General features: G+C 32.7%; 1 protein-coding gene across 1 annotated transcript; it reads right to left on the reverse strand.

Annotated features, from left to right (window-relative positions):
* Positions 1–216: 216 nt before the first annotated feature.
* On the reverse strand, positions 217–12,273 carry frc (UDP-sugar transporter UST74c fringe connection). The gene has a single exon (XM_089740208.1). The coding sequence runs from the start codon at positions 12,054–12,056 to the stop codon at positions 11,064–11,066; it is 993 nt and encodes a 330-aa protein (XP_089596334.1). The 5' UTR covers positions 12,057–12,273; the 3' UTR covers positions 217–11,063.
* Positions 12,274–13,323: the final 1,050 nt, after the last annotated feature.

Raw genomic sequence — 13,323 nt, forward strand, 5'->3', positions numbered from 1 at the left:
TGAGCTCCCTATTTGTTAAGGCTACGCTGACATGGTCTCTCTAGACCATCAGTTTAGGTAGGGACAAAAAAAAAACGGCTTATGACCAGACGAGCCAGAGAAACTGTTTATCAACGATCGTATCATAACGAAAGATAGCTTGTGGGCTTAACATAAGCCTTACGAGCCGATCAGATAGTAGACTGGAGATATTTTAGGTTAACTATACAAAACACATTTGTCATTCAAATCGATAATTTTATTATTCGTTCACAATTGTAATTAAAAAAAAAAACTTAGATTACAGAAAATAATATGGCGTCATTTACATCACTAAAATAAATGCACGTAATTAAAAATAATATGATTTTTTTTAAATTATAATTTTCGAATTTGTCTAATGTCAATCTTAAAACGAAAGGAACTCAAGAATGTAATTTTAAAATAACCAAAACGTGATTTCCACAGCCTTTAGATCACGTATATTGTAAGATTTGTCTGAGAACTAACGGGTATTGACGTCATACGTGCGGTGAGTCGACCGACACACGCACACGTCGAACACGGAACAGCAAGCCACATGATCTCGTTTAATAAAAAATGCTTTTCTGAAAAACGTGTCATTCAATTAAGTGCCTCTAAAAGATTTACGATAACATTCATCCCGAAGATTTTGAAGGATATTTACTGAAATTGAAAAATAGTTACCAGATTTCAGATTCAGGTTTTTATAATAATGTAATAGATGTAAATTTAAATATATTGTTTCCAGTAAATCCAACGACACTTTTTTAAACAAATTTTTAATTATACGAGAAGAGATGCTCCTCAAATCAACTTTTTTTTACATTTCGATTCGAATCAATTGATACCTAAATAAATACAAAAAAGTAGCGTGCTCGGACTAGCGTTTGGATACTGTTCTAAAAATATCAGCTCTATCAGCCATTTTAACTATAAGGTATGCAGGCGTAAATATCTGATTCCTTTTTTCGACATCTCTAAAATACCAAGACAAATGTTGTTCAATAACGTAATCGATTTTTTTAGATCCAAACCAGCATTTCAATTTTCAAATCGCTGAAACATTCAACGCTAGATCCGTTACCGATAGTTTTGAAAAAAAATTGTGTAGTGCAGTAATACTACAAAAGAAAATCCAGTAACAATTCCAGTAAACAACTCCGGCGTCCGTAGGTTGTTAATATTGTTACAATTCTTAGACAGAAGCAGCCGCCGGCCTGTTATTGAAGTTTAGACGGAGTTAAGTTCAAGCGCTACAAGTTTTGCATCCAGAACTTATAATAATTACAAGTATAACACTGTACTGACTTTGTTATGAATCTTTACTAGACTAGCGTAATCCGCGCTACATCGTTTTTCTGATGTTTTTTCGCGATGGTCGGAAGATCTTTTTTTTCGTGCCTAATGGATCTAATGAGCCACTAGTTTTATGCAGCTTCAAAAGACTTACAGCTGGCATTTATCTTGTACCTACAGACTGGATTTTCCTGGCAAGTCAGTTGACCATAGGGACAAAAAAAATGGCGCACGCGCAACTTGGTGCATGCAAAAGAAGTAAAATTATTTTGCGTGCACCAGGTCTTGCAGTGAGTAGTATTATGGTTTTCGTCATTTTTCATCCTTAAATCAAAGTTCTCATGCAATAGAGTGCCTCTCTCCACGGTCGAGTGGTTCGCGAGACGCTCTGTCTATTTTCTCACTCTGGATCTTCCTAAATTATATATTTTCTCTGTTGCCGTAACGAATCTGTCGCGAGGTAAATTTTACTCTCAACGTATCTAATGAAGTTTCACTTGAATAAAATCATTTTATAATTATTTTAACATTATTGAAAACGGTTGGGTTGCATCACAAAACTTTATTCGCTATTTTTCTAGTAATTGAAAATCTGTATTTCCCGATTAATATCACAGTGCAATACGAGTATTCGGAGTTGATTCATGAGTGTTACATGCTTGAAACTATATTGAAGTTTCTCGTTTGGGTCGATTTTACATTTCTCGATGAAGTCTCAGCGATTGAAACTTAAATGCTGCCATTCAACGTAATTTTTTTTTACATTCTTTACCATTTTAAGGCACAGTTTTTTTTTAAACTGGTTTATTTTTAATAAGTACTATTCGACACGAAATTTAAATACTATGTAATTAAATATTAACTAAATACAATGTGGCAATTTTTTTATTCATCAATTCCTACGAATGTTTTAAAACAATCATCACTTGATACTTTGTGCGCGAATTAGTCACACTGTAATGGGAAACACATCATTAGGTGAAATCACAAAGTAAATACATACTTAACAAACAGATATCCAAAGCAAACACGGTTACTTCTACAGAATTTTTTAACACATTTATAATCTAAAAATTCCGTCAACATCCACACAGCGTGTATTAGTCCGTTAAATATAATGTTTTGTTCATAATTAAATTGTAATACATATATTTTATGTGTTCATTTTATGGTTTTAAATAATAGAATACTTTTAATAGTTGAACAGCGTCAATTACCTGAACACGATATTATTAAAATTAAACTGTATTTTGCATATTTAAATTTGCTCACAGACAGATAAGCCGTGTACAGACAAACTATATCGTATTTGTATAAATTAATTTTAGCTGTAACTGAATTCTATTTTCAGTTACTAAAACGTGTTTCTGCTTGAAAAGAAACGGCGTTTGCTACCTTATGTTTGTGTATTGTGTTGGAGGAGAAGTATTTTTGCTGATATGGTCCTAATGTCGGGCGAATCCGGTTTATTATTGAACGAGGAAAAGTTGACGCGCTGGTACTGACAACTAGATCGCGTGGTTAGACGGGATGAACGGGTATGTGATGTTCGTGCCGACGGTACTGAGTGCGATGCCTTCAACGTCACTCCCGTGCAAACCACGATTGCGAGTGATTTTAATTAAAATCTTTACGATTTAAGTACTGAACAATCACAATGAGTCTGTATGCCATTTAAATTATTATACTAACATAGACAAATAAAATATGTATTCATTGATAGATTTCCCAAAATTTTTACTAATCATAACATAATTAATCAATGAGCTATTATTCTAGTCGAAAGTTTAAGTAAAGACTTTAGATTAACATACAAGTCGGTAATTGAACTAAAAATTACTTTATTTGGTTGGAAAATATAGTTGACAAAAAAATAGGGGCATGCTCCTATCTTACAAGACCTGAAGACATAAACATAAGACCATGTAAGATTTAATAGTGACAACGGTGTATCTGAATGTGAGTTTTATCGATTTTACTAATCGTTTGTACAATTATATGAAATTTTAATTAAATAACAGTAACGCTGCTAGAATTTTAAGTAAAAATATACTCTATGTTGGTGTTCTTAATCTAATTATTATAATAATGATGATAATATGCATTATCTAGTTTTTTTTTTTATAATTATTGCATAGAAAAAAATGTTTAATGAATATTGAACCTACATGTTTTTATAAAATTTTAATATCGAGGTAATTTTATATTATGTACGTTTTTAAGACGTGCATTTTCGATGTAACAGTATGTTAATTATGTACAAATCTATTTAAGGACAAGCTAGTATCGTTTAGGAATATAAATAGAATAAATTACAATTCAATTTTTATACTTAAAATATAGGTATTAACATCCCATCAATATGTTACTTGTGAAGACATTGTTGTTATGTTAATTTGATATTTATTTATCTTAAAATTTTATCTTACAACTAAACCTAATTTAATTGAACGTTTTTAATTAAATAAATAAATTTTTTAAAATATCCGTTTTAAATAATTTCACTATTCATTATATTTACTAAGAAATATATCTGCGAAGCTGTTATGTAAACGCTCAATGTGACATTAAGTGCTGTGAATTATTGCAGACATACACGGGTATACTTTTTATATTTATACATATATAGGTACTGAGCATATTTCAAGTTAACCTTTTTCAAATACTAAAAACAAACAAAAAACGCAACGGTTTGGCATTATAATAATATTCCGAAGTATTGATGCGTTTTTTCTTTTTGAATCAACTTCCAAATTCCTGTTCGTCAACTTAAGATGACATATATTGTCTACGGAATAAAATGGATCATCTTTGCTCAACATGGTAGTTACATTCAAAGTTTATATGATTGTAAACATTTTTTACTCCATGATTGTGTACAACATCTTTTCATCTTTTCACAACATCTTTTACAATTAGTGGATCATGATAGTGAAAAGATGTCGCAGATTTATATCTCAGGGTTGTGCCTCTCTACGAGTAAATGGCGACAAGGCATCGTGTGGATTGCGGACGTGAAGGTACAAATTCCAAATGTATGGAGAACACGACACGAAACGACTATAAATTCAATCAAAAGCCAACGTTCTATCTAACGTACGTAAAGTACAACAAAGCAATGTGATTTCATTTAAATATTTTATTCGAATGAAATAAAAACGAAAACCTAATTTAACATACGTCGCATCGTGTTTTAAAGGAGATATGTGACGAAAACACGGCTTACGTTAGCGTAATTCGACCTAGAATTAGCGATATTGAGCGCGGTCAATCACGGTCAAGTCTGCATTTTAAATCCTCAACGACCGTTTTGTGACGACAATGCTCACCCAGACCAAGACAATTGTTAGCAACATTATGTTTATAATTTTAAATTATTTTTTAGTTTGTCCGTAACCGAGGACGTCGTTGTCATCGTCATCATCATCATCAACAGCCCATAGCCGTCCGTTGCTAGATAAAGAGGATAGGTCTCTCCCAATTTACATATTTAACCCGGTCAATGGACGTGATCTGTGTGCTTAGTGCGAGTTTTTAACGCTCTCGATAGCGTAAAAGTTAACTCAAATTTGTATGCAGCTGGAACAACCCCTAATGGCATACGTAAGCAAACGTTCCAAATCCATACAAATTTGAGTTAACTTTTACGCTATCGAGAGCGTTAAAAAACTCGCACTAAGCTCATTGCACGAAAAATTCCTGTATTATGGGATCTGTGGACAAATATCAGAAAACGGAATAGATTCCAAAGCGACCCCTCTGACTAGTTATCTAGTTATGTATGTAATAAACATTTAGTCGGAGGCTACTATCTATTAATCGTTAAAACAATGGTATCGTAATAACACGAACAAATCGGAAACTATAAATGTAACTGCAACATGAAACATTCTTCGTAAATAATCAAGAATATATTTTTTTAATTACTTAAAAGTGACTTGAATCTGAACGTGAAGCAGTCTCAAAAAGTCCGCTCAACTTTTCAATTAATTTTAAGCGAAGCAAAATAACGTAACAGAACTTAAAGAACATTAACTATATTGGTTTGAATTAATTAATGTTGCGCAGTTTTAAGTAGTACAGGTAAGGTATAATACAAGTTACAAGTTAAGTAGTAGATAGATTTTCGATGTTAAAACACATTGTCGATAACAAGCAATTCATTATTAATTAGTAATTCTAATTTCTAACCGTTAACGTTAACGGCGATCTAAGCGCGAATCGGCACGTACTAAGTCCGTTTATTTTGTGTATTCTCTACTTCAAGGACATTGGGCCACGATAAAGCAGATATTTTCGTACAGAAATACTAAACTTTTACTCGGACCGATGATCGCGCACGCAGTTTACAAACTTTGTGTTACGAAACATATGTACGTGCAATGACCTTAGCGATCAATTGGCGGCGTTTTTGTCACTCCCAAGTGCTTTCGGCCCGATGTAAAAACGATATTGGAATTGCTAATTTAATCAAGGACAAAAATTGTTATAAATAAATAAAGTAATGCGGGCGCACTAAAGAGATGAGCGGTAAAATTTTAAGCTTATTTAAGATGAGATTTTTCACGTCCCAGGCAACTATTTCGTCGAAATGCAATACTCACTTGCCTTGAAAGTAATTTTATTAATTTCAGAAGGTAACTAAGGTAATTTGAATTTAGAGTGCACCTTCGCTTCAACTAACGGGATCCAGGAACACGACCAAATTTCATTACGTTGTTCACGAAGAAACTGACGCTGTTGTTCGTACTGTATTTTCTCTAGGACCTAACTAATTAGATTTCGTCGAGCTAGGTCTGGGTGGGGAACGTAAGTAATGAAATAAATTACGAAATTGGAATGAACAGACTATTAATATAAAAGATGAACAAATTCGCCGATGGCGGGACGCAGGTCACAAAGCTCTCTCCAGTTAATGGAGAATTAATTAAATCGAGCACTTGTTGTGTAGTTTATCGAACTGTAACTAGTTTATATTCAAGACGTGTTCAGGACTAAGCTCGACTGCATTCATTTGCACGAAATGTTAGAACATTCCCAGACTCTATTTTCGATGAAGCAAAATAATGTAGTATGGCAAAATGAAGCAGCCAATGATGTTGATCATACATGAAAAGTTTCAATACATGCAGCACATACAGGTGATAAGATCATAAAAAATATGTATTTTTTATAAGTCCCTAAGTAAATACCTTAAAAATAAATAGCTGGGAACACATCACGCAAGGTCATCCGGCTCCAATTTAGGCTTCCCTGTGTTATCAGAGATTAACAAACATACTTATATATTTTTGAATATGTACATATAATAAACACCAAGACAAAGAGCAAACAAATCATTTCATTTATCACACAATGTTTGCCCGATGTGGGAATCGAACTCACGACCATCGGCGCAACAGCCAGGCCCGCTAACTACTGTACCACTGAGTCAGTCAAAATAAAAGATAAGTTTGTACCGAAAAACAGAGACAAGTTTTGACCAGTGTGCAATTGTCGGACATTTTCTCTACTTAACAAACTAAATGGTTAGTTTCTCCCGGGTCTGTCGACATTTGCCAGCCGAAATATACTGTCGATTGAGATTTATGGAGTTTTGAATAATCGCTCAAATCATTTTTATAATGTACGATAAGAGCACACGAACCAATACCCGTTGTACTAATAAACATATCGATACCTACATAGTTTGCTGGTTCTTTAATAACTATAATGAAGCTTATTAATTACTTTTTCTTTAATATGTATTACTTTTTTTTTACTATAATTTTATTTATTAAATTATCAATAGCATGTTATGTATTTCTCAGATTTATTAAATTTAAATTTTAGCATCGCGTAAATAATAGATTCAATTCCTTCAATCTTTTCCATGACGAGTTTTCGAAACTCTACTAGCCGGCTATAAGAAAAAAAGGTGATTTTTTTAGGCTCCCATAACTAATTATGAATAAGACCGTTAATCCTAAACCTTGTTGGGAAACAGACTGGAATTTATAATAAAATTAGGTACATGTAATTTAAATACTGTGAAATGAATGAATGGGATGGACTTGGAAAAACCGAAGTTTACATTATTGTTCCTTTGATACCGTAAATAGTTTTATGATGGAACGTTCCTGATAAGATCAAAAAGAAATTATCTCTCAAATGGCGGTATTAACTTTGAAATACAATTATGATCAATTTGAAAACACATTGATAAAACGGCTCACTCTCTCAACATTATCTTATCTATAAAGCTAAATGTATACTTCACAATGTAATTATGCTCGTACATTAAATAAATTATTATCGAAAACAATTCTTTAAAACTTTTGTGGTTAAGTGATATTAATGATTTAGTTTTGTGCTGTGGAAGAGCTCAGGTTCTGTTGTTAAATGGTTACAGGAGCCAATAGAAATCCAACTTATCCAACTTAAGCTAAATCACTTTACACCACAACGCGTGTGCAGCTGGGAAGAGATTTCCCAACTTGTAAAACTTCATCGAGTCTGCGGTCGAGAACAATGCAGAAGGATTCGAATCACCCTTAATTAACAAGCTTGTACGGCTGACACTGACTCTCGCAACTGAATTAGCACTAAGCAGGAATTGAATTCTCAATCTGCAGTTGAGACCCTTTCTTCGAGATATCCAGATCTAGCCTTGGGACAGTACAAACTTGTCTTCACGTGCGTTTTCAGCGACATCACAATCGCAAACTAATTTAGAATTGAATTGAAAGCTCTTTGTGGTTTAACAGAAGTTTATGAAGGAAATTAATGTTTTAATTAATGGCCCTGACTGTTCTCTGCTTAACAATTCACATTTCTCAGAATGCTTCCGGATCTGGTATTAATACTAATTTAACATTACCAAAACAGTTTTTTTAGTCATTTGATATTGAATGCGCCCGCATTTTCAAGTTTACAGAACTCTAGAGAATAGATTTCGAACTTTATGCAAAACCCATTAGGCTGATTTAAATTTGAAACAGGAAATGAGATCTTACAGTTATATATCCTTTTTATAAGCCTTTTTTCACATCCAAATGAAAACTACATACGTTCAGCGCTCGCTACCAACTACATTTATATTTTTTTTCGTTCCAAATCTTCATGTTTGAGCTTTTGAGCTCACTCACCAATAAGAAAGGCATACGGGGCTACAGTAAGCCCGCGAAGCCACAAAATCTATTTCAAGTTTGTAGAAACGCAGTTAATTAGTTAAGTTGTTCAGTTGTTGAGACTCCTTAGCTTGCAAATTATAGTGGTTGTAAGAAAATCGTTCGGAAAACATTGCGATAGACATAAAGTGCGCACTCGTGCCAATTATTCAAAGCTTAGTGTCTCGTAAGGGTAACCAATAAAATCTTGAAGCCATCTCAATCAAATTACTAATTAACGATAGAATTGTATTGTACAATACCTTCATTTATCAGAGCCTTCATTTTAGGCAACGCACGTGAAGAATTTCATAACACAAACTATTTTTGAAATAACAAAGTGACGACTTGAAAACAATACGCAGGGAACAGCTAGATAGTTTAGCTTGAACATTGTTTTCTAAAAAAATCTGAACAATTTCAATTGTCATTGTTTTTAAAATTACGGCAGTTAAAGAGACAAATAACAAACTTGTCAATACAACTACGAGTACAACATACGTAATATTAGAAATTATCATGAACGTGTGCGTCAATGTGCGAAATTACTTAATTTAACTAGTATTAGTCTACTGATGCTTAAAGTCTAATACAAATAGGTATTGCGTTTGATTTATATTCTTACTTTAGAACGAAGTACGTGTACGTGAAATAACTTTTAAACTATTGGAAGTAAGCGGTTTACTCCGAAATACATAAAATAAAGCTTAACAATCGTCTTAACAGTCGGATTTGGTTTTTTAGCAACTCCACTAATGCGACTTAACCTTATGCGTTGAAAAGTAAGTTTTTATTAAGGTGGACATTTTTCAGATTTTTTAGTATGTAGTTTTTAGCATTTAAAACAGCGAAACGCTTACTTAGTTTTTGTTCATAGATTTATTTTAATAATTTGTTGTCTTACGAACGGTACACTTGCCCGAGGCTGTATTAACACGAAGAGGGCATAATCGGACTCAGCGGCCTCGTATGAGTGACATCTTCACATGATGAATAGCGATTTGCACTTTGCATATTTGTAATTGTTTAGCTGTGTTTAAAACATATTTACTTTACGTTTAACATTGCTAATGGGATGGGTGGCAGTTGACTTTAAGACTTGTTTTGCTTGGCAATAAAAGAAACGAAATAAAAGTTGAAATTTATGCTCGACAACACATTTAAGAGGGTATTTCAAGTTCGCATATCTCTCCGTAGGTTCTGAAATTTTTGGGGTCTACAGAAGCCACCACCGTTTAAATCATGATAGGATACGCAGTTCTAGTAGACAATTCGTCATCAATGATCGTACTGTCGATATGCTTTGAATATGTCAATGCGATACAATGTTACAATATTAAGCGATGCAATATTAATGACGGCTGCATAATTTGAATTATTTTTGAAGTTAGCTTTTTGGCATACATAATCTAATAGATTGCGTTTTGAAGATAAATCGACATTTTGTACTACACTTATGTTGTGACAGGAGGCTATTTTTTTAAATGTTTCCGATATAGATGTCGTGATGAATGTCGATGGCACATGGGCCGTAATATGCCGGAGTTGTAAAAAAGAAAACACATGGCCAGCAATTAACTCCCATTTTAAAACTAACAAACAACTTTAGTCCTCCCGTTGAAGTTATCATTAAAAATAAAATTGATTAAAGGAATTAAAATTATAAATAAATTTAAATTATAAATAAATTTAAATTAAATATTGCAGAATTAAATATTAATTTAAAAATTAAAATTAAATATTTTAAAAAGGCCATTGTTTTTTTGACACTTCTATTTTGAAAGCTAGTAAATTCAATTTCTAACAGTGATTCTGTCAAGTGTAAAAGTTATTTCAGTTAACATGCACATAGTGTTTGCAAATAGCTAACGAATTCAGCTAGAAAAATGCTCACAAAAATAGCTATAAAATACAAAAATATTTAATATTCAACACGTGATAACAATTATTTTTGCTAAAAAGCTATAGTCGTTTGAATTAAAATTATAATTTCATGTTTACACATATGGTATAAATATTTTTATGCATATAAACTAGATATCTTTTCTTTATTCTTATTTTTATCATTAAAAAGGTGTATAACTTTAAAAATATATTCAATTTCTAATAATTACCATCAAAACATTTAAAAAAAATTAAAATATTAGTCAAGTGACATCATAAATGTTTCATGTGTCTCCTTCATTTTATATAACAGTGCTTTTATAGTGTAAGAAATTTAGTTATATAGAGTACCCCAATCTCAAAGAATGTCCTATAAAATCGCACATTTGTAAAAAACTATAGAGCACTTGAACATAAATGAATACACTATCCAAAATTAAAATAATTAAAATAATTCACATTATTTAACAATGTATCTTAAAATATGATAATCAACAACAATACAATGTCAATAGGCACTCTTTTGTGAAAATTGCTTTAAAAAGTTAATCTATATTCTGATGTTCAACAAGTGAAAACTATGCATTTGTTTATAGCAGTCATACATTTGTTATATTTTGTCATTACGTCATACAGTTCATATGCTTTTGATCACAAGCATTTCTTTGGTAGGAAGCCATTATGTTACACTCTGTAAGTATAACTATGAGCCGGCTTCCTTTTTAGCAATCACTATACTGTATCAACCTTACCATTGTTCACAAGCACATAGGCAGGGGATGGTTTTCTCTTGAATGTCACATAAGTATACAACAGACTTGCAAATACGCTGATATTTAAACCAACAAAATTCAACCAGGAGAAAACATAGTCACCACCTATTACCATGCCAAGATAAGTGACCAAGATATTCTTCAAGCAGCCTATTATGGTTGTGGTTAGAGCACTGTTGTATTGTGTACATAACATAACACTATAAGACAAAACAAATCCCATAATGCATGACATTAAGAACTGTGATAAAAATAATGGATCATTCCAGTGAGGATATTCAGCAGATCGGTCAAGGTCACCAGTTCTCCACGCCACCAATGCTGCTGGGACAAACATGAATAGTGCATTATAGTACATTAATCCATATTTACCAAGATCTTTAGCATCGAGCTTTTTCTTCATATATACACCATTTGCAGCAGTAAATGCATCATTCAGCAGTACAAGGGTGTAACCAGTAACAGAGAAGGTGACGTCATCAGCAGCAGCAAGCAGAGCACCTCCTACCATGGCAAGAACACTTGCTTGTACAGGCCAAGATGCTCTTACACCAAGTACCATACGCTCTAAAATCATAGTCATCAAAATACTGAAGCGTCGAAGAGCCGTGAACATTGGTAAACTCAATTCTTTGGTGCCTCCAAGGCCAGTTGCCATGTTTCCTAGGTAGATCAGTGGTAGAGGCCATATTCGTCGCGCTATGCCTGAATCCAAAGGCGGGTACTGGACTAGTTTGGCTGATCGACCAAACCACAGCACCATGATGGTGGCGACCATCTGTCCCAGGCCTAATACTTGATATGAAGGGAATGCATAAGTAGTCAGCACAGTTTTGTTGACAACCGTGATCATGAATGAAGCTATTGCGTAAAATAATGCGCTAAGGATTTTTTTGACCATTTGAGCCCGGTCCGCTGCTTCTGCCTCTTCCTGTGTGCTATTTCCCGACATGATAACCACGTAATTAACTGATGAACTAATTTAATATCACTGGCACGCAAACATCATAAAGTCTTGCTGATCGGCACAACTGTTAACATTTTTATCACACACTAATTTAAAAATAATAATATACACTTTTAAAATATTTATTATTGATTTCATTTAAAACTAAATAAATTCAAAAAAAACAATGCTTACTCTGCATTCCCTACCGTGCATATCATAGGTGCATATCATCAGTGGATGACAATATTTGACCAATGACATTAATGACATTAATGCATGATGGAAATTTTCAAGATCGACGCCTGACAGTGAAACATTGGAAGGATTGATTAGTCCAATGACAAGATAAAGGCCATATAGCCAAAATCTTTTGATAAAAAAGGATGAAGCCATGTCACAAATTGTAATTAAATGAGATATTGACAGCACACCAAGTAGATCTTGTTTAAGATGAAATAAAATAATCTTTCAGTAAAATAGTGAATATTTACTAAGAGCCTAATTACTGTTTTGAATGGACCCAAGAAACTACACAATGTACTTTCAGAGTATATTATCGGTTAATAAATCCGTACTTGAACTTATACTAATAACGCTAAAACCTGAAGATTGAAAGACTAGATTAATAAAGAAAAACAAATAACAACAACTTCACTTCCTGCAGAAATGTCTTAGCCCGATGTTCTAGTGAAGATGTCCTAAAAAGTCCAGTTACCAATAGTTAAAAACAAATGAAACTAGAAAGGACCAAGAAACAAATAATAGCTTGATCATAAGCTGATTGGAAAATTTAAAGTGGCTGTACTGAATACCTACTTAATTACATAGTTTGCATGTATTTTATTACGCATTTTGATTATCAATCTATGAAATAAATAGAACGGCTTTAGTTTTAAAATATACGGACTTTTACTTTTTATTTTATTAAAAATAACTTTCCAATGCTGACTTCTTTAATTTTGAATATAATTGAAATGAAGCCTAGATATGGCCCATTTTATTGTAAACGTGTTTTTGTAATGATCTGACAATTGAATAATAGCAGTTACTTTGAGTGGTGTTTATTTTCATCATAGTATCATAAAATTATTTTTACTAATCGGGTACTATTTTCTTTGGAAAAAGCCCAAGTAAAGACAGAGAGAGAAAAATGTTAAAATTTTTTCTTTCAGTTTTCAGTCTATGGTTTCAAGCTTTGTTAAAACTTTAAAAATTTAATACTAAATATTTGGTAAAACAATTATTAATAGATTTTAGATACGTAGCTGTT

Source organism: Bombyx mandarina, chromosome 01 (assembly GCF_030267445.1).
Source record: "Bombyx mandarina strain Sakado chromosome 01, ASM3026744v2".
In the NCBI taxonomy this organism is placed as follows: Eukaryota; Metazoa; Arthropoda; class Insecta; order Lepidoptera; family Bombycidae; genus Bombyx; species Bombyx mandarina.

Excerpts from the sequence above, each read along its gene's own strand:
- frc (XM_089740208.1), bottom strand. The coding sequence starts at position 12,056 with ATGTCGGGAAATAGCACACAGGAAGAGGCAGAAGCAGCGGACCGGGCT.